Source organism: Pieris napi, chromosome 18 (genome assembly GCF_905475465.1).
Source record: "Pieris napi chromosome 18, ilPieNapi1.2, whole genome shotgun sequence".
NCBI lineage: Eukaryota > Metazoa > Arthropoda > Insecta > Lepidoptera > Pieridae > Pieris > Pieris napi.
Window position 1 is genome coordinate 4,508,072 of NC_062251.1, and position 24,568 is coordinate 4,532,639.

Consider the following 24,568-nt stretch of genomic DNA (forward strand, 5'->3'; position numbering starts at 1 on the left):
TTTTATATAGGTGTTCTAAAATATACAAATATTTACTTTTGTAATTAAATATAAGTAATGTTATCAAAATAATTTTTAATTAGTTCTTAAATAAATAGTAGAAAAGTATAATACTTAAAATGGGATTACCAACTATATGCCGTTGCTGTTTGGCTAAAGGAATGCACACAGACATGGACATCCCAAATATATATGAAGGAAAAAAAGAAATTTATTTTAAAATGCTCCAGGAGTGCTTCAACATTGATGTGAGTGATAAATATGTTACGTTAAGTATATAAATATTTTACTTGGTGTCAATTTGCGCTAACAATCTCAGCGAAACACAACTTCTAACTGTATGGGTTTGGAACAGATGGATATCCTAAGCTAAACAGTGACCAAGTTTTAAACAATTGATGTGTTGTTATTACAGCTATCTACCCAGAAGAAATCAAAGGCAATATGCAACAAATGTATAACACGGTTAAGGGATGCCTATGATTTTATGCAGCAAGTTCTCTATACTGAGGAGATTATTACCACAATCTTAGAGGAAAATAATAGTAATATTTTTTTTTATTTAAGTTCATGATAATAACTTTGAATATGGGTTTTGGTGTCACATGGGTTTGTGCAATTTTAAATACTCTGCCCCTTGAGTTAGTGGAGCATTAGGCACTTACTTTTGTCTCTGTTTTTACTGATGTCTAAAACATAAGTAGACAATTATTTCTTTTAATATTATACCCTTAATTTCAAATAAACCAAGTGCTCCAGGTTTAAAGCCATGTGCGATATAAGAGTGGTGGAATTTCCTCCATAGTGTGTGATAAGTATTGGCAGAGTTACTTGAGCGACTTTCATCTCAGATAGCATTGACTTTACTTTCTATGTGCGCATTTAACACTTGCCCATTCAAATAATAGATTGATAGAAACCTACACTTAATCCAAAATGTTCATGGCATGTATTAGTCACAGAAGGCACTTGACTATTTAAAAAAACCGAGCTTACCGAGTTACTTTAGTAGCCATTATAATATAAACAAGGTTGTGGTTTTAGCTGTGGAAGAATCTGATGAGTTAAAATCAGAAGATGATTCACCAGATGGCCTATATTTGAATATTGGTGAGTAATTTTTAATGTAAATTATTGTTATGTGCAATAGAGTGTGAATAAATATATATGTGTTTTACAATATAGTTTTAAAGTCATTTACAATTTTGAAGTAGGTGATCTGTCCTTGACTCCCTTGATGGAAGTATCTATGGTTTATATTAATTGTATTGGTGTTTTAATTTAAGAAACTATTGATAAGTAATAATATAGGGGCCTCATAGCATAGCGGTCTTATTAAGTGGCAGCTAGGTGAGGGGTACCGGGTTCAATTCCCGGTTCGAGGGCAAGTTTTAATTCAATTTCAATTTGTTCTCTGCCTTTGGGAGGGCGAGTGCCTAAACCGCACATGGAGGACACTGTCGAATTTCTAAAGACTAGCACAAATTATAAAAAATCCTATAATTTTCCTGACCCCAAAGTATGCATTTCATATAAATTTGAATAAAAAATTGTTTAAGTACACCACCTCTGGCATCACACTTTTATACCCATTATTCTAATGAAACATGTTTTACTTAACACAATTATGAGAAGGATCATTCCAACGGGACATTAAGCTTTGTTTGTGCTTTCAGATGATGATGTGTCATTTGAGGTAAAATCAGATAATTCTGACGATTTGGATAACAGTGACAATGGTGAGTAATGATAATGCGTTTTAGTTTAAGCTTGATTTTTTAAACTGGACTGTAAATAATAATAATATTGTGGAGGAAGGTAAATAGAACAGAACAGTAGAACATATTACTTCCTAATAAGAATTAATAATATAATTAAGAAGAAGATATTAAAAAAATAGCTGGCCCCAAATGGCAGCACATAGCGCAAAATAGAGAAAACTGGCAAACCTGGAAGAGGCCTTCACCTGAAGAGGGGTTCCTATACAATAATTAGAATATCAAAAACTGTAAATAATAATACTTAGCATGATAGAAATATAGTCATAATATTTATTCATTTACTAATAGATTTTTTAAAGTTTTGCAAAGGTTTAGAAAACCACATAAAGAAATGTACCTTATTAATTGGGAAATAAAAGGCTTTTTATTTTATTTTATTTATTTAATATAATTAAAATAACGTAATTTTGTAACGTCTAGAAATTATTAAATTTTTGTTTTTCAGTGGAAGAGAAAGAGTCGAAAGGAAAAGAAGTGATTAAGCCAAGTGGGGCTATGATGAAACCATCTACTAAGAAATCAAGTAGAAAATCAAGAAGTAAGTATTGATTTATCCAATAATTTTCAAAGTTCAAAGAAAAATTTGAGAAAAAGGACTTGTTTTTTGCCTAGTGTGGATGCGAAAATATATGTTATGTGGGAATTTTTGACGACTCATTGGTCTAGTGGTTGCGACTGCGAATCCATCGGTCCCGGGTTCGATCCCCGGCTGAGACGAACATCGATGTGATGAGCATTTGGTGTTGTGCTTAGGTCTTGGGTGTTTAAATATGTATTTATATGTCTATCTATCTATAATATGTATGTTTATCCGTTGCTTAGTACCCATAACACAAGCTTCACCAGCTTAGCATGGGACTAGGTCAATTGGTGTGAATTGTCTTTAAAAAAAATATTGTGTTGGTGGCGGTAACGAACGAACTATAAAATATAAATAAAGATCCCGTCCTGTACGGATCGGTCTAAATCTTTTTGTAGAACAAAGTTAGTAATTAAATATAATTTTCAGGTGAAACGAAAGTATCAAAATTAACAAGGCCACTACACGAGAATGACAAACATAAGAAAAATCTGGCAACACTTTTAAAATATTCAAATATACTGGTGTTTAAGGACAGAACACCGGCTGGGATTATTTGTGGATACTGTGATGAAGCTTTTGAAGATCCGTTGGAACTCAGATCCCATACGGACTCAGAACATGCAAGTGAACGACTCTTCACTCCATTGGACTACAAGAAGTACCCGATCAAACTAGAGATCTCAAACCTAAAATGCACGATATGTGACGAAGACATTGACAATTTACAAGCCCTCAAAGAACATTTAGTGAATAGACATGACTTATTCATCTATAATGACATAAAGGACTATTTAATGTCATTCAAATTCACAAGTGACAGCTTCAATTGCACTATGTGCACTTCGAAGTATAAAACATTCAAAATGCTAAAACAACATATGAACATACACTATATGAACCATATATGCCACTGTGGGTCCACGTTCATAACGAAGCGATCACTTAGCGCGCACAAAACTACCCACATTGAGGGTAGTTACAAATGTGATTTCTGTGAGAGGGTATTCTCAAATAACACAAAGAAAATCTACCACCAGAGAACGTTACATTTAGGCCGTAGAACTATCAGGAATTGTCCATACTGCGAGGAGTCATTCCCGACTCATTACCAACAGTACCAACATATGGTGAAAGTGCATAAAACAGAAGCGCTGTATAAATGTAATATTTGTAAAAGAGGGTATATGCGAAAAACTCTCTTAATGAAACATATTAAAAAATATCATATGATGGAGAGGAATCATCGGTGTGTGGAATGTGGGTGTAAATTTTTCAATAGCCGTTCGCTTCGATTACACATGGTGAAGCATACTGGGCAGAAAAAGTATGAATGTAAGATTTGTAAAAAGACATATGGGAGAAATACCACGCTGACAGCGCATATGCGGATACACAATAATGATAGACGGTTTAAATGTGATATATGTGATAGTGCATTCGTGCAAAAGTGTAGTTTAAAAAGTCATTTGTTGTCCCATCACGGTGTAATTAAATCGTCTAGTGAGATCTTTGCGAAAATATAAAATTGTTTATTTTGTGTTTTATTTATATCAATTATCAATAAAGTATCGAAAACTTTTAATTGTTTAATTCTGCTCTGTCAAATTGTCACTTTTGACTTTTTTTTTTTTTTTAATTATGGCTCTGGCACGATTTGTGCATTAGCCAACTTTTGACTTTAACCTTAAGATGAATATCGTGCCAGAGCCATAAAGGAAAAAAAAAAGAAAAAAAGATGAATATCGCCTCGGCGCGGGAAGAACGTGCGAGAAAGGTACGTTAGCTGTCATAAGTTTGACATCAGACGACGATGGTATTTGACTAGCTTAGAATTACAGCTTTATAAAAAAAAGGGTGCGTGTACTTATGTACGCGCGTAAGAAGTTATGCTTCTTTGGCATTATTAAAAATAGTTTTTTTTTTATTGGACAATTCACACCAATTGACATAGCAAGCAAATAATTAATTACAACTAAATAACCAGACTGGAAAAGGAGTCATTATAGTCAATAAAGTTCAGTTTACATTTGAAAAATTAAATAAATAAATATTATTACTCTCTTAAATTCTATTATTATTCTAATGTTGTTTTTCAATAATGTCCAATGGCGTAGCATCTTCCGTGGGCAACTTCATTCTGTTAATTTTGTGTCACGGTGCGCGGGCATCGTAAAATTTCACTCTCATAAATTTTCCATAACGCGCCTAAAGAAGTATATCTTCAAAAAAACAAATATTCTTGGAAATATTCAAATTTGGGTCACAGCACACATATAACTCAGAAAGGGATCGTCACTAGTCGTGTAGAACGTTAAAATGTGGTTCAAAAATTGCTTCTCCTACCTTTATTTATATAAATAAACTTATTTTTAAGAAAATAATTTTGCCTGTATATTTTTACCAGGCGCTTGGGAGAATTATAATAACATTGATAACTTAATTCCATGATAGGTACAGCATCGAGGTTTGAATACCTAGGAAGAAGCAAAATATGAACTATGATAATTCATTGTAGTGAGTACAATAGGATAAGTGACCAGCCATTCTGACGTCAGAATGGACGGTCACTTTAATTGTTATGGTTCTCCCAAGATACTAAGGAAGCAAATGTCTCATAGTAGGAATTAAACAGAAGCAATTTTTAAACTACATTTTAACATTCTGCACGACTAGTGACATTCTGACGCTAACTCACGTCTTTTCGTCCACCCCTACCCCTCTCCCGTCCCGCAACAGGAGACAGCAGAGGTCGGCGAGCCGTAAGTGCGGTGTTGCCTAGCCTACGGCGTAGTTGACGTACTGGAGGTTGGAGCTGCTGATACGCTTTGGTTACGTGCATGCGTTAGGTGCTGTGACCTTTATTTTTCTTAATAATATTTCAAACATTTAATCTTTATCCGTTCAGAGCGAGTGCACATTATGTGCTCGCCGTGAAAGAAATCCGTATCAAAATCATCGTTCTCCATTTTCATGAACGTGCGTCCTTGTAAAAGCGCGCGTTCGAATGTACAACGAAATGGCTGCTCATATATCTCGAAGCAACGCGCGTGCAAATTTGATTGAAATCCGTTCGGTAGTTTAGGAGTCCATAGCGGACAAACAACGTGACACGTAATTTATTTATATTAAGATGTGTCGATAAAAAGATTGGAGGAACTCGTTTCACCAGTAATTAGTATTAGGTAATAAAAACAATTTCAGTTCGATATATTTATTTCTTACAATATTAGATTACGTGATTATTTATTATTACATTATAAACTACATATTATATTGAATGACGTAATTATTTTTTTGGTGTCTGACCACCAAACACATATAGGACCTCTCCATAAAGACCTCCATGCTCATTTTCAACTATACATCCGTAGTAGCCTGTGTCACTCTGCTTCAGCCTGACAATTGACAGTTCAGAAGTGGTACTATTGCCGGCTGTTGAAGTTACAATCTTTATATGCTCAGATGAAGATATGGGCTTAGAGTTGAAAGTCCAAGATATTTTCGGAGCTGGAACACCCGTTGCGTTGCATGGTATAGTAACTTTTTCCCCAGTGGCCTTTACTTCCCCGGATGGAATGAGTTCAGGATGAGGGGCAGCTGGAAACAAACATTATTAGAATCTACTTCTGCCTTGCGATTCTGTAACTCACTTTTATTCTGAAAAGGTGGGAGCTTGTAGTTTATTGTTTATCAGAGTGCCAAATCATAAAATGTCTGCTTCACGACTGATTTGAGAGCGACCGCCGATGCGAAAACCGCTGTGTGAGTTCGAAAAGTGAGTTACAGAATCGCATGGCTGATTCTAAAACCAAAAACTACGGAATGTCGGTTGGATGGTTGTCTATGGATAGATCTCGGCCGAGCAGAGTTATTAAATACCAAAGATAATAATTACATCTAAACGCATAAATACTTTTTAAATATATTTATGTGAAATTATGGATAAGTAAGTTTCATTTTAATCTTTACAAAAATATATTTAGATAGTGTTGTGTAGAATTGATAACATTCGCCCGCAGCGGGCCGGGGATTTCCTCGCAAGATTTTGCGATATCGCTAACAATACTTGTACTTCAGTATATTGACATAATTTATTTATTTATTTACACTTTGGTGCAGATAATAAGAGAGAGATGCAACGGGCGGCCTTATCGCTAATAAGCGATCTCTTCCAGGCAACCCTAACATTGACATGACATAATACATTTTTTTTTATATAATAGGGGGGCAAACGAGCTTGCGGGACGACCAAAAAGGGCAGTCTGCGCAGCCCATAGACACTCATTTTTAGTGGGTGCTTTGCCGGCCTTTGAGGGAGGAGTAGACTCGCTTTTTGAACATTTGGAGGTCGTATCTCTGAGGGAAGACCCCCCCCCCCGGGAGCCGATTCCACAGTTCGCTAGTTCGCAAAAGAAAATGCCTTGTGAAACGGACTGTGGAAGACCTCCAACCATCAAGATGATGCTGGATGCATTTAAACCTTCCTTGAAAATATCACTTATATTAAAACCCTTTGGTAGTTTGTAAGTATATCGCGATTATAAAACCGGGGTATTCTACGACACAAAAGGATTTCAAGGTTATAAAACAAGAAAACTCTTTCTCCAACCTAAACAGAGACCCATCAGTCTAACCAGTAACTGATCCGAGATCCGTGGCTAAGGTCGAGAGGTTGTATATTCATTAGTCGGAATAACTTTGTTAGCAAGTTTCAGGGTATGAGGTATGACGTCATAATTGAAATAATTGAAACGTACGAACTACGGAAAAAAAAAATCGGTTGTCTGTAAAGTCGGTTTACTGACGATAGCTGAACGTGACAACGTCATAAGAAAATACTGATGGAATGGTTGCATTCTTCAAAGGGAAATTTTAATTTTATTTGTTAGATAGATATTTTGTATGGATATAGAGAAGGAAGTAAATGGAAATCACAATTGAATTGATCATCATACAATTATGTCAATTTTTGTGTGCAAGCGAGAGCGCGGAACGAGTGCTCTCGCTTGCACTTCAAGCCTTAAATGGAACGCCTCAGAGGTAACGCCGCATGAGTCATGTTTTTTCGTGCGTGCAGCCAGCTCCATCGAATTATAAGACGTTGTCACGTCAAAAAATGTTTACCTACGAAGACGCACAGCTGTATAATAAACTACCCACAGATATCAAAAATATTACTTCTATCAATTCATTCAAATCAAAGCTAAGTGAATATGTTAGACAGAATTACTGTTAAATTCATTTCTTATAATTACTTTTAATTCATATTTCTTTGGGTACTTTTATTTTTAAGTTTATACTACGGCTATATTTTATTGTGATTATTTTATAACGACTACAATGTTATATTAATCTAGAGTATTATGCAGTTAAGCTATGGAACTCACTTCCAGTCCCTATTCGCTTAGCTCCTTCTCTATCTTCCTTTAAATTTCTTCTTTACAAACATTACCTGTCCACATCGTATCCCTAACTTTAATAATACCTACTAACCGACGTGAGACTGATCTTAAATTAAATTAAAATGATTCATGTGCACTTTTTATAATTATTAGTATAATTTTTTTTTAATGTATCCTTTATTAGTTTAGTTTGCTTTTTTTTTGTTCTTGTTTAGTTTCTTTTTCTTTACAAGTATATGTAATACATGGATTTTTGCACTTTTTGCCTACCTTATATAATTTAATACATTTTTTTTTCTTTTCTCACAGTGGTTGCCTGGAAGAGATCGCTCGAAAGCGATAAGGCCGCCAGTTGCCTTTTCTTTACTTGTAATTTTGTTAAATTTTTATATCATAAAGCAACAAAGTGAAATAAATAAATATTATTCTCTTGTAAGTGAAATTTTTGTCTTTTTGAGAAAATAAAGTCTTTAAACCTAAATGTGATATGTTTTTTGACTTACCCACGACATTCAGTTTCATACTGTGTTCTTTCGATGCGCTAACATTGTTGTGTGATACGCAAAGATAAGTTCCGGCATCTGTTAACCATGTGTCGCGAATGAGGAGGCGTTTCCCCTTGCTTCGGTTGTATGGGGTCACGCGAGATTTAGGCAGTCCATTACTATCTTTGCCGTCTTTGTAATAGTCCTGCATTGGTAGAGGGCTGAAAAATATAAAATATATGAGTTCGCTGTTAAGATTTCACTTGACAGCTGACAGATTGACAGCTGACACGGCTCCCGTAGTTGTTCCAAATTATAACAGCTCAATGTGCGATAATCCAACAGCTCGCAAGATTGTTATGTAATAGGAGGCAAACGGGCAGGAGGCTCACGTTAAGTGATACCGCCGCCCATGGACACACACTGCAAGAAGGCTCGCAAATGCGTTGCCGGCCTTTCAAGAATCGGTACGCTTTTGAAGGACCCTAAGTCGAGTTGGTTCAGAAATACTTCAGTGAGCAGCATAGTGGTGGTACGCGGAAAAAACTGCCAAATTTTCAGTTGTGGAACGACGGACGTCGCGGTGATACGGATGGTATTTTGTATTCTGCCTTGACGTTCGATAATGAAACTCAGCTGCAGGTATTAATCCGAACAACTCCTCTGAACATGGATTTACCTCTTCATGGTAAATGCGGTAGAAGATGCAGAGAGACCCCACATATATGTGTTTATTTAAGATATTGTTTTATAACTATAAATCAGATTTGAATATTGCTCTTAATCATTTCTCGCACACATCGCACACGTGATTGCCCGACAGCTTTGAGATAATCCCACCACCTTCGATATGCGATTCTAATCCCTGAGGTCGTGCTCGAATCACGGCAATAGTAACCGAATGGCCCAAAAAGACAGTCAAACAAATTCAGACCGAAAGACCGTTGGGTCGAGATTGAAGGGGTAGCTGGCAAGAATATAAAGCTGATGACAAAAGTTATAATACTGAAAAGAAAAACCAGTACACGGCTGGAGCTTCTAGAGGAATTCTGTGTTCAGAATCACGCGTAATGTCTCATTCATAGCTAATATTTATAGAGCCATTACACACTGTGAAATGTATTTACCTACACATAATTTTCCGCTTTGAATAATTTAGATAAGAAGCAGCGATAATAGAAATATGTTTATAAATACTAAACCATTAATTTCATATTAATGGGTTGGTATTTATTTCCTTACAATTTTAAGTTTCCAACTAATATACCTAATAAATTATTAGTAATAATAATGAAAGCTGCTAAAAAGTACGGCGCGTAATAGACAAGAATTTTTACACAGAAATTTGACACATTTTGATGTGACGTTTTAGCTGTCAAACTGATAGACTGTCATTTTATCAATGCTACTACATGACATCTACATCTGGAAAAACTACCCTTCGGCCTTCCGTGATCCTGCCTACCAGACTCGTAATCGTGCTTAGTCAAAGTCAAATCATTTATTTCAATGACACACATTTCTTATTCTTCTTCTTACAGTGCCATCTCCTTGCGAAGGACATATCAATCATCATGGCTATTTTAATTTTGGATGCCGCGCTTCTAAACAATGACTTGGTGCTTTGACCAAACCATTGTCTCAAGTTTTTCAACCAGTTTACAAGTTCAAAATATAAAAAACACAACTTGCCCCTTCCAAAAGGTCTTTTAATATGGAAAAGAATGGGTGAGAACTTCTTACTCCTTGTATTAAGAATATCCATAGCATTAAATCCTGCATCATGAGCCAACCCCACACACACACACTCACGTACATACCCTCACTTTCACACATCACATTGCACAGCCGAATTAGGTATTACGTATTTAAATACATGTTTATTGAGTTTTTTCCTTTCGTAAATGTTTGAACCCATTTTCTTTATATGTATAATTGTTTGTTCAATAAAATTTATGTTATAAAAATTAAAAAATACTATTAAATATTATTAAAAATACGTAGGGCATTGATGCTTTCAATATCTGACGCGCTCGAGGATGTCCATGCAACAGTTTTTTTTACATATTTAAAAATCTATAGCCGCTTCCCCCACCGATGTAAAGGTATATATCATATAACATTTTTCTCAATAGGTCTCTACGACGCTCGAGTAAATCCCCATTTAACCTCGTGGGCTCCCCTACTATTAGCTAAAGGATTATGTAAATAAATGTGTAATTCAAGTACTCACTTGCCGCCAAAGATGCAGTGAATAAATACACGGTCACCGACTTTCACGGTCATATCCTTGCTAGTGTAAAGTTCAACAATTTCACTCTCGCCCTTGTTGGGTGTTACTTCCTGTATAACATATTCCGCGATAGGGACATCTTTATTCGGAGAGGCCGGCGTTCGCGCTAGACATACATACTTGAAGTTCTTGTTTGCATCTTCCTTTTCGACACTCGTTATATATAATGTGCCTAAAATTTAAAGAAATGTATTTATTTAGGCTGGCTAATGAAAGAAGATAATTGAATTATTTGAAAACTTTCGGATGGCAACACAGAATGTCATTTAATTTCTTAAATTTTTTCTGCCAATGGACTTTGTATCCGGCTAATAAATAAATTTAAAAAAAAAAAAAAATTCTTAGGATAGTATGATTTATTGTCTTGATACTTGCAATTACTCATTTTTATTTCTATTATATATTTTTCCCGAATAGTTAACAGGTATAATAGCCTAAACTTTGTTTTATTTGATGGAATATTTCGTGTCTTTCGCAGGATTTGATTATTCCGAAAAAAGTTGTGTTTTATAATAAATATAGTTTTAGTTTTCCATGCAATGCTAGTAATTCTAAGTATCAATAGTAAAATACTTATAGTAATTAAATTTCATAGAAATACAGTTACTATAATTGTAAAAAAAATTTTTCGCTTTTTCGTTTTCTTCTTTCATTAGCCAGACTCTAGTGGGATTAAAAAGCGCGAATGATGTCAAGTCAAAATCCAGTCCCGTATGTCAAATTTTGACGTTTGACACTTTACTTATGTCCAAATCACTTTGTCAATTTAGAGGGACGTTTCCTCGAATTGCATTTTTCTAGTCCATTTTAATGTTCACTTCCAATCGAAACGATAAAATATATACTGATCATCAAATTGAAACGGGTTATCTCGTATAGAAATCATTATTTTGGTTTAAATAAACACGACTCTGAAAAACACCGCCATGACAAACAATGCAACTTGTCGATAAAACAGAGCGGGCGCCAACTAGAGGTCCAGGCTGTTTTACCGACGTTTAAACAGATATTCAGGGTATCGGTTTTTTGTGACGGTGTGCGCGCGCATCGTACAAATTACTCTCATCATTTTGCCCTAACGCGCCAAAAGAAGTATAACCTTAAAAACATTTCATAGTTTCAAATAGCTTCTCTTTTTACTAAACTTTTCATCTCTCTATTCATCACAGCAATATCACAATTGGACAGAAAGAGACAGCACTTTACGGCCTTTATAAGGGGGTTAGTCCTTGAATCTTGGCCTTTATATACATACCTTCGGATGCGAACGTCATTCTCACATCGGAAACCTCAGTGGAAATCAACGGGTCGAAGATTGATGTAAGTCTCCAAGAGATCTCGGGCTTCGGGTAGGAGTTCGACGCGTCGCAATTCAATTTAAACGGCTTGCCCTCAACTGCCTTGACGTATTGGATAACCGGAGCGTCATTCTTTATGTATGCTTGATTCACATTTATAACTCTTGTACTGGCGGTCCCGTAAACTGTTGAAGCAAAGCATTGGTAGCGACCAGCGGTCTCTGGTGTGGGCTTGAGGAAGACTAAACTGCCTTCGTTGGGACGCTGGACTGTGTTGACATCTTTTAATGGCTGGCCATTTTTGTGCCATTCAAATCTGAGACAAATAAGCTTTATAAGTCATAAGTATAGGGGCCTCATAGCCTAGCGGTCTTATTAAGTGGCAGCTAGGTGAGGGGTACCGGGTTCGATTCCCGGTTCGAGGGCAAGTTTTAATTTAATTTTAATTTGTTCTCGGCCTTTGGGAGGGTAGTGTGGTACCGGGCGAGTGCCTAAACCGTACATGGAGGACATGGTCGAATTTCTAAGGCAAAAACACGAATTATAAAAATCTTATACTTGACGCTGGCTAATGCACAAACCGTGCCAGAGCAATAAAAAAAAATTAAATGCTTCTAATTTAACATTTACTGCCTGTTCTCACGTCACGTATAACATCACAAATCTTACTTACTTTATCTCTTTATTAGGCGAAGATATTATTTACATTTTAAGTCAATTCGACTAATCTGTGACCGTTTTGTGTCATATTATATGTATGAAAATCAATGTATTTAATTCGGTCGTAGCACTATGTTCTATAGACTAAAGCTTTTCTGGGAAGTGGATAAATTTAAAACTAATATTATTGTAATAATCTGTCTGTAATCTGTATTATGTACATCACTTTAGTCTATTGTCAATAGTTTCCACAGCTTACGCGATTTTTTATTGGTATTTTTACACCTTGGGTACGCTATTCTATTTAATGCAAACAATCAAATCCTTCCTCTTTATAACAATATTCTAGACATCTATATTCTATATAGATAATACAATATTATTTACGCGTTATTTTACGCTTTTTAAATATTTTATACAAATAACTAATGACACTTTATTTATCTGTGAAATATTCTATTACGTTCTATTTTTAAATTAGATTTATATCAAAGTCACTTACGTGGTTTGTTCATCTGGGTACTCCGTAACACACTCCAATAGAAATGGTTCAGACACACGGAACAACACTTCCTCCGGTGCTGGCTTTAAGATGGGATACGCTTGATCTTCCGCTGAACCGGAACCTATGTAAAAATAATTTAAAAATGAAGCAGTAATCGGTTTTCTCGCTAAATCGAGAATGGCTGGGTCTCGAAATTGTGGAAAGGTTTGAACGGAAAACATTAATAATAAGTATACTGTTCTTGGGAAATCTATGTATATAAAAGAAAGTCGTGTTTGTTACAACACTTATAACTCGAGAACGGCTGGACCGATTGCCATGGTTTTTGATTTGTTGGATTTGTTTCCGTCCCGAATAGCAGAATAAGCAATAAAATATCGGATAAGTTATCGAATAACAATAAATTAATTAATTACTTTTACGAATGCAATCTGTTGACAAAACTACGCATCATTTTACGTGTCAGTTCGTGTCAGTTCAAGAAATTCCGATCTTGAGGTGAATGAGGAGATGCATAACCATGCTTTGATCCTGATCAAAAGATGTTGGATATCAGAAAGTGCTTAACATGCAGTATCGCCATATTGACGCTAGAGAGAAGATGCCTAATGTGTAAAACTGCCATTCTTCTTTCGCAATGGCAAGCAACAAAACATTTCTGTATTTGCAAAAAAGTTGTATTAATGTAATACTTAACATTAATGAAATCCTAAAATAAGTTAAATTAAAGTAACAACGATATTATAAGGTTGTAGGGCGGAACGAAGTTAGCCAGGTCAGCTAGTATTAGATAAGCGATACTTTAAGTTTTCCATTTTGTAAAATGAGTGACGCAAACAGAAAAAAACAAATGAATGACGGTCATCGAAGCACAAATACATGAGTAAATAGCTGTACAAATTTGAATTTGGAATTCCTTACCAAAGAGGAGAACATCGTGATTAAAGTGGCCAGTACGAAATACGCCAATTTCATATGTAAGAACCTAATATTTGATTAATTTTTGGAATTAGAAAATAGTCATTTGGTTTCACGGCTCTAGTAAGAAGTCCGATCTCTTTGGTCTGGTTTAAACGTTGTATCAAATATATGAAGGTAAAACAATTCTGATGACTCCTACCAAAGTGGGAATATGATTAAATCAAATGTGAGTGATTTTATTTTCGACTAATATGTGAACAAACAATTTCGCAATTTACACTCATTGAAAGACATTATAAATATACATACACGTATCCGATCTTTTACTTTATTGCGTTATAATAAATGCGTCTATTTATATATACGTTACTTTAAAAGAATGTTAACTTACCAAAAATGCTGCCGACAAAGCAGATTCCCAACACCGCTTTTAAACTTATCATCGTTGTGTCTGAAATTATTTAAAGTTGTGTATTTCGGAAAAGCAAAAATATAAAATGATTTTTTTTATTTCCATAAAAGATTTAAAAATAGTAGTTTATGCAACTGTCATATAATAGAGGGTATTAAAACACAGTAGTTTTAATAAGATTACACGAGTGTTTTAATACCTAATTATATGCAGTTGCATACACTATTTAATCTCTTCATTTAAAAATTAATTTAAGTGTTCATCTAAAAATGTCTTGGCTTTCTTCCCTTTATATCCTTGTGTACTTTGAATCATAGAATATTTAGACCATAAGGACGAACACTTAAAGTAATCCGATAACTCTTGAAAGTAGGCCAAAAAAACGTTTTCAGAAAATGAGTTAGCCTTTTTGTTCATTTTCCGAGTCATAAAGTCTTGGTTACATTTGTCGTACGCATTTCTTACATTTTTCTGGCAAAAGACTATACGTCAGTTTCGTAGCTGTTTCTAGAATGTCAGGTGGAGTTAAATTTTCATCAGTATCGTCGGTGTTGCTTGACATTTTTGCTACTAAAGCTTTATCCAACAAAATATTACTCAAATTCGTATGTACGAAATAGCGCCAATGGAAAAAGTCTGTTATTGGTCTATACTCTATTGCCTCGGAACCAGCGCGTTGCGCGCGCAGCGCGGTCACCACAGATTATGTGTACTTAAATTGAAACCTCCTTGGTTGGGACACATTGTACTTTAATCATTAAAAAAATATTTCAAAGCATTGTTTTGTTAAGAGAATAATGTTTTAATTTAATTTTTTTAATTTTAGTAGGAGTAAATAAAATATGCAAATAAAAGTCTGTATTTATTATATTACCGAATGAGATTATATATAAATGATTTTTAAATGCGATTGAGAAAGATCTTTTAATATACGGACAAAATGTACACGTAACGAGGCAATCGAATAAAATAGGAGGGCATAGGTAATTTAAATTTATTTTACATTTTTTTTCATAAGTCTTGAATGCTTTATAGAAGTCGTAATCAGCGAGATTTAGATTATAATTTGCGTTTATTTTTATTAAAATAGCTGTATATAACCTAGTACTCACGTAAACAAAGACAATAAAGCAATATATTTAAAATAAGTACCTTGGTTAATGATAAACAATATTGTCTTTTATTAACTTTTACACATTTAAAGGAAACAATTTTTTTACCGGATTGAAGTTATGTATTGTGGTTACCGTGACCACGCGAAACGTCGGTTAAATTTAAAATAATGTAAATAATTGCAAATTTATAATAATACATAACTTCAATCCGCTAAAAAAAATTGTTTCCTTAAATATGAAATTATATTAATTATTATTACTATTTATCGAAATTTTAAAATACAACGATCAAATTGGGAGTAATTTTAATTTAATAAATAAGAAAATAAATATCTTTAATGAATTGAATAACTAATTCAAATATACTCTATGGGCAATTTTGTTAAAAATCGAAAACAATTATAATCTGTGACTTACCGTCTCCGTATTGGCGCGAAATGTAATGAACAATTGCAAACATTAGCTGTATTTATATTTCCCGATGCATCATCTTGTGAATTACCGCGACAGGTGACACATATGTATATAAAATAAGGCTTTTCATACATATTTAGTTTATATATTTTCCTGTATTGTATTTTTTAAGGTTTTTAAAATCTCCATATATATACTCCGTTTTAAAATATTTGTTAAGTCGTTAATAATAATTTATGCTATTTTCAAAGTATTATACAATTTATTTGTTACCACAGCAACCCGAGTCACGCTACTCAAAAAGCTTCATTGTTTCATAGAGTAGAGAGAGTCATTTCTGTAGCGCTCTTTTTTTGTTTTTTTTTTATCTTCAAATTCCTTTGAGATATAGGGACTTAGTCAGGGCATGTAGCAAGTCTGAGACGTGCGATGGACCATAAGAAACGATACAGAGATGATGTTTGCAGGTGCATGGCAAAGATACCTGGAGATCCTTGATGCCTCCATGCAAACTAATTAGAAATTAGATATTATTGTAATTTTTTTTTCATAGGATAATCTGTATAATATTAATAATTCGGTTAGTTTAATCATGCTTAATACATATAATTTGTATTTACAATTCTTAATCGACAAAGTAATAATAAAAATAATTTAATAGAATTAAGTTTAGGTACTTTACTTTGATTTAACTTCTTATGGGAGGGTAAACCGTTACGTAACGCGTTACGGCGCCAGTCTGTCTTCTTCTCTCACGCATACAGCATCGGTAGGCAGGCTCTTCCTCTCTTACACAAACCCGCAGCGCTAGCTAGCTGTTTAGTGTGCGTTAGACATTTACTTAACAGTGAGCATAATATAACCTTTTTTACCGTTTTTTACAAAACGAAAGTAATGATAAAAAATATGATGATTGAAGCAGATGTAAACATCTATACACAAATAAAGTGTAATTAAAAGACACTAATATATAGTTTTTTTTTATAAATTAAACTCAATATTGCTTTTTTTATCAAATTAATATATAAAATTGAAATATTAACCTAAGCTATCACTTCTGTGAGGGGTGCCAAGACGCAGACATTTTTTTAAATTTACTATAGTGAGGCTGGCAACATTTACTTCCACAGTTGCCGGTTATGCTTATGGCAATACTATTACGAGTCTGGCTGACAGGATTATCAGCAATGCATATGTAAATTTGTTTTTTTTTTTACTTTTGTTACGTAATTTTCTTAAAGGATCATTTTTATATCATTATACTTTATATTTATACAGTAATTGTATCATTATACATTATACATTATATTGCATTTTGTAAAAAATATTTTTTTAAATTTTCTACGCTAGGTTCATACACATTCATGTAAAATCACAACCAACTGTGTTATATTCGAACCTTTTCCTTTACTTAAAGGAAATTAGTGTATACCTACCCTTAGATTAATCTAGTTATTGCTTATTCACATTTCTAATGATTAGGAAAATTCAATTTTGTATTTTTATTTTCCTTTGTAGTCATTTTTCCGTAAGGATAAAGCAAGAACGTTCAACTACCAGCTGTGTGGTAATATAATATGTAATATATGTATCTCTTATTTGTATGAAGTTTAGCCTCGTAAGACATTCCCCAAAATTACAGCCCTGCGATTCTGTAACTCACTTTTCCAACTCACACAGCGGTTTTCGCATCGGCGGTCGGTCTCAAATCAGTCGTGAAGCACTAAGCAGTCATTTTATGATTTGGCATTCTAAAAAACAATAAAATACAAGCTCCCACCTTTTCAGAATGCAAAATCATAAAATGACTGCTTCAGGACTGATTTGAGAGCGACCGCCGATGCGAAAACCGCTGTGTGAGTTCGAAAAGTGAGTTACAGAATCGCAGGGCAGGGGCTTGAGACAAAATCCCTTCGCTAGGCCGAACTCACTAACGTCACATGAAGCGTGATCTAGAGTATAATACAAATTCCTTTGGCTATAATGGGTCGTGTCTATCGTAAAGTAATTTGTCTCAAGCCCCAAAAACAAATGCAATCTTAGGGTGAGATCTATAGTCCGCACTTGGACTTTGCTCAGACTTACCTTACGAAAAACTTTGCTTAGTGTACACTAAGGTTAAACTATGATTTCGTATTTATAGACATTTTAACGGTTAGATTAAGCTAAGCCCAAGCTAAGACAGCAAATGTCAAAATACAAATTGATGTTTCATTTCATGCAATACTTTGTTTATTATCCTTTAAAAAAGTAAACAATAACAAATATTTAAACATCTAAAACGGTACACATATATCTTCAATTTATTGTTATTTATGTATTTATTTATTTTATTATTGCAATAACTAGAAATTTACGAGTAACCTTTAGAAAATGTATTTAAAGATGGCAATAATTTTGTTACGTAGAACGGATCGCATTGTTTTGGCAACAGCAACAGAGAACTTGTATCAACAATTCAAAAGTTTCAACCGCTTTTTCACTTCTCTGTTTCTGTTTGTTTGAGCATATAAATATTTATTAAAACAACGACTGGCTTTGTGACTTGGACCTGTACCGATCCCGTATACCTACTTAAGACCTACGCTTTCCTGAAGGACTGTGACGTTTTGTGTTTTGGCTTTGATACGAATTTTCAATATCGAAAGTGACAATGGAGAATATAGAGAGAGTTCTAACTTCAATAGAAAACATTGAAACGTTAGGAACTGCAGCCGATATAAATCCCCGTATGCCTAAGCTATATGTTCGGAACGAATACAACCAAAATCCTTTCGAGCTGTACAGTGAGAATGAATTTAAAAGAAGGTACCGTTTTTTTAAACACACGGTACTAAATGTGATCCTGCCACTGATAATTACAAACTTACAACCTTTTAATAACAGAGGATTGCCAATTCTACCGCAATTGCAAATACTTATTGCATTAAGGTTTTATGCAACTGGATGTTTTCAGGTAATATTGTGGTCATAAATATGTATTGTTTTTCGATTTGATATAGACAGTACTTTCAGATTGTCAGTCCAGTGGGCCAGAATGCGTCCCATGCTATTTTTGCTTGTTCTAGGTCACTATCGGACAAATTGTTATTGCCAGTTCACCTTACAGACAGCTATATTGGTATCCTTTGTTTTCTGACGGATCACCTCATTTCTAATTTGATCCTTCAGAGAAATACCAAGCATAGCTCTCCCCATTGCTCGCTTAACCAGTGTCAGTGATGTTTCTTCACCATGCATCATCATTGGCAGGACACACTGGTTGAAGACATTTGTCTTCTGACTTTCAGAAGCATAACATATATGTAACTAATAATTATTCCTTGAAATTACAGATGGTGTGTGGTGATTTGAACAGCATAAGCCAATCTTCAGTGTGCTTAATTGTAAATAAAGTTTCCGCAGAGTTGAGTAAATTACTTCCTAGATTTGTGAATTTTCCAAGAAATATGACCACAGTCAAAAGGAAGTTTGAAGAATTAGGAAAATCTAATACGCACCATGGCCTAAATAATATAATCGGAGCTATTGACTGTACCCACATTAAAATTAATAGACCCAGAGGTATCACCCACTCTGAAGCATACAGGAATAGAAAAGGGTATTTTTCTGTAAATGTGCAAGCTATAATAGGGCCTGATCTCGAAATATTTGATATAGTGACTAGGTGGCCTGGAAGTTCACACGACAGCAGGATATTTAGAAACAGCCAGGCGTATGCAAGACTGGTAAATGGTGAACTAGAAGGAGTTTTAGTAGGTGACAGCGGCTATCCAGCACTGAACTTCATGTTAACACCACTTTTGAATCCACAAACAAGAGCTGACAATAATTATAATTATTCTCAATTGAGAACTAGGAATATTGTTGAAAGGTTTTTGGGAGTGTGGAAAAAGAAATTTCCATGTTTGCAGAGAGGACTACGATCAAAATTGACAAATACCAGCAACATAATTATAGCTTGTGCTGTATTACATAATATAGGTATACAGAGAGGGGATGTTTATGACGATGGTGATCTTACTGATCAAACACCAGAAGTCGAACAACACAGAAACAATGAAAGATCTACTACAGGTCTAGCATTCCGGCAATCTGTGATTGCACAATTTAACTAGGTTGGTTTGGTAATAAAGAAAATTAAAACAAAAATTGTATCATTTTAATCATTTATTTTCAGATTCTTTTTTAAACTGTAAAATTTCTAGTTCTAATTTATATTTATGTCGAAGAAATTCGATTTCTAACTGATTTTTTAGTTTCATGTGTTCCACTTCTATCTCAAATTTTTTTTTGTTGTTGTCTAACTCTTGCCACAGCAATTTTTTTTTAATATCCTCAAATGAAGTTTTATTTTTTCTGATCGCTGATGGTGTAGCTGATAGCTGAGAGGGTTCACTTTTAGTGGTGACCTCAACACTGGTTTCCGTTAACCCAGCTTCATCAGTCCAGTCCTGGCTTGTTCCCGGCTGAATTACAGATTCAAGTGTGGCCTCTATACTGGACACTCTTGCCCTCTTTGGTCTCCAGCTTTCACCGTCGTTGTCATAACCAGTACCAGCTATAAAAGTAAACAGTCAAATAAGTTATCATATAGGTATGTCTTTTATTGGTTAGAATAAGATAACATGCAGGTCAACTAATATACCTGTCCAGAAGTCTGGTAGGGGTGAGAACAGAGTGTTGTCACATACTTTGGGAGAGGCCTATGTTTAGCAGTGGATGTGAGTTGGTTGAAAATGATGAGGAATTATATCTTTGGGAAATGATCTTACCTTCTACTGTAGTTAATGTGTCACAGTCTATTGGCACATCTATTGATGGCATTATTTGTGGCATGACTGCAACGGCGGATCCAGGGGGGGGGTCATGGGGGTCATGACCCCCCCCTGAGCAGGACTTAGGTGGACCACTAATTGAACATAATGATTTTATATATAAATTTGTCACCATACAGATTATATGTAACTACATACCTTCAATATTTAATTAATTTAATATAATATAATAACTTTGTATGATGGCAAACGTTTGGGAATGAACGCATCGAAAATTTGAATTTTCCGCGCTATGAAACGTCTAGCTAGACCTTACCTCAATCGGAATCAGAACGACTAAACTTCAACATATCATAACATAGTCTTATTTTAAATTGTAACATCAATATGTATCTAAATATATGAAAATTGGATACACTACTCTGTCAGCGAAGCGACAGCAGAAAGGTCTTTCTCTACGTTGCGCAGAGATAATCGTCGCTAAGATCTTCAATGATTGAAGATCGCCTAACCGGACTGGCACTTCTCCACGTTCATGAAAACCTACCCGTTGACGTAAATGACGTAATAACGCGTTTTGGGAAAACACGTTAAAGAAAAATTGATTTAGTTATTAAAATATATGTATTTTGTCTGTTTCTATTTTGTTTGAAGGAATCCCTTGTCGTACCATCTCTTCACTTTTGCGAAGTTTAGCGTAATACCCCTCGACATACCTCTAGCTGTTATGACAAATCATTCACGACGGTTATGTAATATAAATAGGCTGCCTCATTCCGTACGTGATAGTCATAGCCGAGCTAAGCGCGCCAAAACAGCCCGAGCTGAGCTGTAAAGGCCCTAAAGGCCAACAGCGAGATTCCACTTTAAAAAAAAAGGTGAATAGTATTTCTCTGGATGTCTTCAAGAGAATGTGTATACAGGTTGGTCCAACTAGTGACGTCAATAATTTTTTTTAGATTCCTCACATCTGGGGGTATACGAAAATACCCCATGTATGTTCCGCGATTTTTTGTAGTTTTCGAGTTATAAATTTTTTTGTGTTTTTTGAATGTTTTCTGCCAGCGAGGTTTCAAAAATTAATAATATTTTTATATTGTAGTATATTGCAGTTTTTTTCTGTTAAATGATGATTGCCTTAAATGATGTGCAAGTAAAAAAAATCCCAGCTTCTTAAAGTTAGTTAAAGCTACTCAAAAAAGGTTTTAAAGTTAGAAGTTTAGTTTTTAGCTGGATTTGCCCAAACATTCGACTTCAATTTAAAAATACAAAAAGAAGTTTCCATAGCTTCTGGCTAAGTTTAAAAACTCCACAGGGATCTAAGCTACCAAAATCATAGAAAAAAAATTGTACTTAATTGGTCTTTTTTCGTTGTAATCGGTGGATTTTTTTTTGGTGGATAGGCTAAAAATCATTGAAGCATTAAAACTGTAAAAATAGATCGTAAAGTTTCATTTGCCATAAGAAAAATAAAAGTCGAAAAAAAAAACATTTTTAATGCTACAATGATTTTTAGCCTATCCACCTTAAAGGCCGATTACAACAAAAAAATACCAATTAAGTACCATTTTTTTCTATGGTTTTGGTAGCTTAGAACCCTGCGGAGTTTCTAAATTTAGCCAGAAGCTATGGAAACTTCTTTTTGTATTTTTAAATTGAAGTCGAATGTTTGGACAAATCGAGCTAAAAACTAAACTTCTAACTTTAAAACCTTTTTTGAGTAGCTTTAACTAATTTTAGGAAGCTGATCTATTTTTTTATTAAAACAACATTTAAGACAATCATTTCACAGAAAAAAAACTGCAAAATACCTACAACAAAAAAAGATAGGAATTTTTGAAACCTCGCTGGCAGAAAACATTAAAAAAACACAAAAAAAAATATAACTCGAAAACTACAAAAATCGCGGAACATACATGGGGTATTTTCGTATGCCCCCAGGTGTGAGGAATCTAAAAAAATTATTGACGTCACTAGTTGGACAAACCTGTATGTACACAATATTATGTGTTAAGTTTTTCAAGTGTACAATAAAGAATAAATATTTTTAAGTGCAATACTTACGTACATTAATAAAATATCTACTTTTTACTGGTATTTATTGTTATCAAAATTAAATTATAAGTTCTCGACTTGACCACGACTATGTGACCCCCTCCTGGCACCAAAGCTGGATCCGCCCTTGCATGACTGCAATCACTTGAGTGTCCATTGGCCCCATTTCAGGCGGTGCTGGTCCTCCTCCTGTCCTCTTCCTTTGGGCTTCAAGGGTTTTGGCATCCCTAGCTTTTGCCTTCATATTTTGCCACATCTTTTTTAATTGTTTAGAATCAGCCTAAAATCGAAAAAAAATTGTACTGAAATATAAAAGTTCATATGACAAACATGAAAATTTTATCAAACCAAAATTTACCACCAAGGTTACATTAGCATTGCTTTGGCTTTGGCTCATTCTATCCTTGTACCTAACTATACTCTAGTTATATATCTATCTTTGTAATTATCGTACAGCATATTGATATTTATAGATAGTGTATGTTGGTGGATTACTTACAGTATGTGACACGTTAGAGTTATTAAATTCTATTGCTAATTCTTCCCAAGCCGTCTTCCTGTTCTCTAGAATGCCAATCTTTGACTGAACCAACTGTACAAGCAGTTGCCTCTCATATTCCGAGTAAGGCTTCTGTTTTTTTTTATCCATTTTTTGTGAGCGAGTCCGGTCCGAGTGAGAATAGCCGTGGTCAGTCGTTTAAGCAGGTACAAAATCCGTTGAGCAAGCAAGGTCGTCAGGTAATAAAAGGTAGAAGATTCAGGTAATCGAAAATAACGGTCAACGGATGTGAAGCGATTAGCGAGAGACGAAGTTGGTTTGCTTATATTATGTAGTTTGAATTTTGTTGTCAACATATGCCAGTGCTGCCAGATGACAGATACGATATCACACCAGTTATTTATAAGATCTCTCAAAAATGGGGTTGAACACTTATATAAATAATGTAAATAAACAACAATAGATACCATAATAATGTGTAATTATTTTATTTCATGCATTTCATAGGTATTTATCAAGATCATTTAAAATTTCTTTGAATTCAAATTCTATTTTTCCCAAAGTCTATGGAACTCTGATACCAAATGGCAACACCGTTCATTAAAAACCGACAAAAATAAAAAGTCCAGTAAAAGATATGATGGTAGAGCAAATTTTAGGCCATTATTTTTGTTAGGCTTATAGTCAAAGTTTTTGGTAAGTCGTCGATTTCGTGGACTTGAGATTAAGCTAAGCCAACACTAGGGAGGGATTCGCAGTTTGCTCTATAAATACCGACTGTGTCTTAGCTCGATAGTTAAGTCAGAGTAAAGTCCAAGTGCGGACTATAGATCTCACCCTTAGGGCCTTATAAGCTACTATCTGTGCTATGCGTTTCCACCCGCATTAATTCGGTCTTAGCACGATGTTCTCTGGCCTAAAACTTTCTCGGTAAATAGATTTTTAAATGCAAAAAACGTGCGTGTACTTATTACGCGTTAGAAGTTATACTTCTTTGGCGTAACAATATAAAAATATTTTCACAAATTTTATTCTACGTTTGTGGAAAAAACGACACTTACAACAAAACTAAAATGTTGACTATAGCTAACTTCAGGGTGTCGGCTTTTTTGTGACGGTGTGCGCGCGCATCGTAAAAACTTACTCCCACCTTTTTTTTCCTAACGCGCCAAAAGAAGTATAACTTCAAAAAAAAGGGTGCGCGTAAGAAGTTATACTTCTTTGGCATTATTAAAAATAGTTTTTGATTGCATGCAAATAATTAATTACAATTAAATAATCAAAGACTGGAAAAGGAGTCATTATAGTCAATAAAGTTCAGTTTAAATTTGAAAAATTAAATAAATAAATATTTATTATTATTCTCT

The 24,568-nt window shown here is 34.5% G+C and overlaps 3 protein-coding genes and 2 long non-coding RNA genes across 6 annotated transcripts; 2 read left to right on the top strand and 3 right to left on the bottom strand.

Moving 5' to 3' along the window:
• On the top strand, nucleotides 1–3,942 carry LOC125058337 (zinc finger protein 287-like). The gene is made up of 6 exons (XM_047662411.1): nucleotides 1–248; nucleotides 416–545; nucleotides 1,045–1,110; nucleotides 1,677–1,739; nucleotides 2,227–2,319; nucleotides 2,791–3,942. The coding sequence occupies exons 1-6, from the start codon at nucleotides 120–122 to the stop codon at nucleotides 3,885–3,887; spliced, it is 1,578 nt and encodes a 525-aa protein (XP_047518367.1). The 5' UTR covers nucleotides 1–119; the 3' UTR covers nucleotides 3,888–3,942.
• A 1,617-nt stretch (nucleotides 3,943–5,559) lies between these two features.
• LOC125058340 (hemolin-like) lies at nucleotides 5,560–15,942 on the bottom strand. The gene is made up of 7 exons (XM_047662416.1): nucleotides 15,873–15,942; nucleotides 14,320–14,379; nucleotides 13,005–13,128; nucleotides 11,800–12,158; nucleotides 10,485–10,716; nucleotides 8,270–8,472; nucleotides 5,560–5,961 (listed from the first exon to the last, which is right to left on the bottom strand). The coding sequence occupies exons 1-7, from the start codon at nucleotides 15,913–15,915 to the stop codon at nucleotides 5,651–5,653; spliced, it is 1,332 nt and encodes a 443-aa protein (XP_047518372.1). The 5' UTR covers nucleotides 15,916–15,942; the 3' UTR covers nucleotides 5,560–5,650.
• Nucleotides 15,943–18,154: 2,212 nt separating this feature from the next.
• Nucleotides 18,155–20,021, top strand: LOC125058367 (putative nuclease HARBI1). The gene is made up of 2 exons (XM_047662446.1): nucleotides 18,155–18,825; nucleotides 19,205–20,021. Exons 1-2 carry the CDS (start codon nucleotides 18,523–18,525, stop codon nucleotides 19,985–19,987), a joined length of 1,086 nt encoding a protein of 361 aa, XP_047518402.1. The 5' UTR covers nucleotides 18,155–18,522; the 3' UTR covers nucleotides 19,988–20,021.
• A 5-nt stretch (nucleotides 20,022–20,026) lies between these two features.
• Nucleotides 20,027–20,725, bottom strand: LOC125058402. Its single transcript, XR_007118377.1, has 2 exons — nucleotides 20,645–20,725; nucleotides 20,027–20,430 (listed from the first exon to the last, which is right to left on the bottom strand). It is a non-coding gene; the product is annotated as an uncharacterized LOC125058402 (long non-coding RNA).
• Nucleotides 20,726–22,828: 2,103 nt separating this feature from the next.
• On the bottom strand, nucleotides 22,829–23,253 carry LOC125058406. 2 transcript variants are annotated; one of them, XR_007118382.1, is made up of 2 exons: nucleotides 23,202–23,253; nucleotides 22,829–22,982 (listed from the first exon to the last, which is right to left on the bottom strand). It is a non-coding gene; the product is annotated as an uncharacterized LOC125058406 (long non-coding RNA). The 2 variants fall into 2 exon arrangements; XR_007118383.1 differs by having other exon boundaries at nucleotides 22,829–23,004.
• Nucleotides 23,254–24,568: the final 1,315 nt, after the last annotated feature.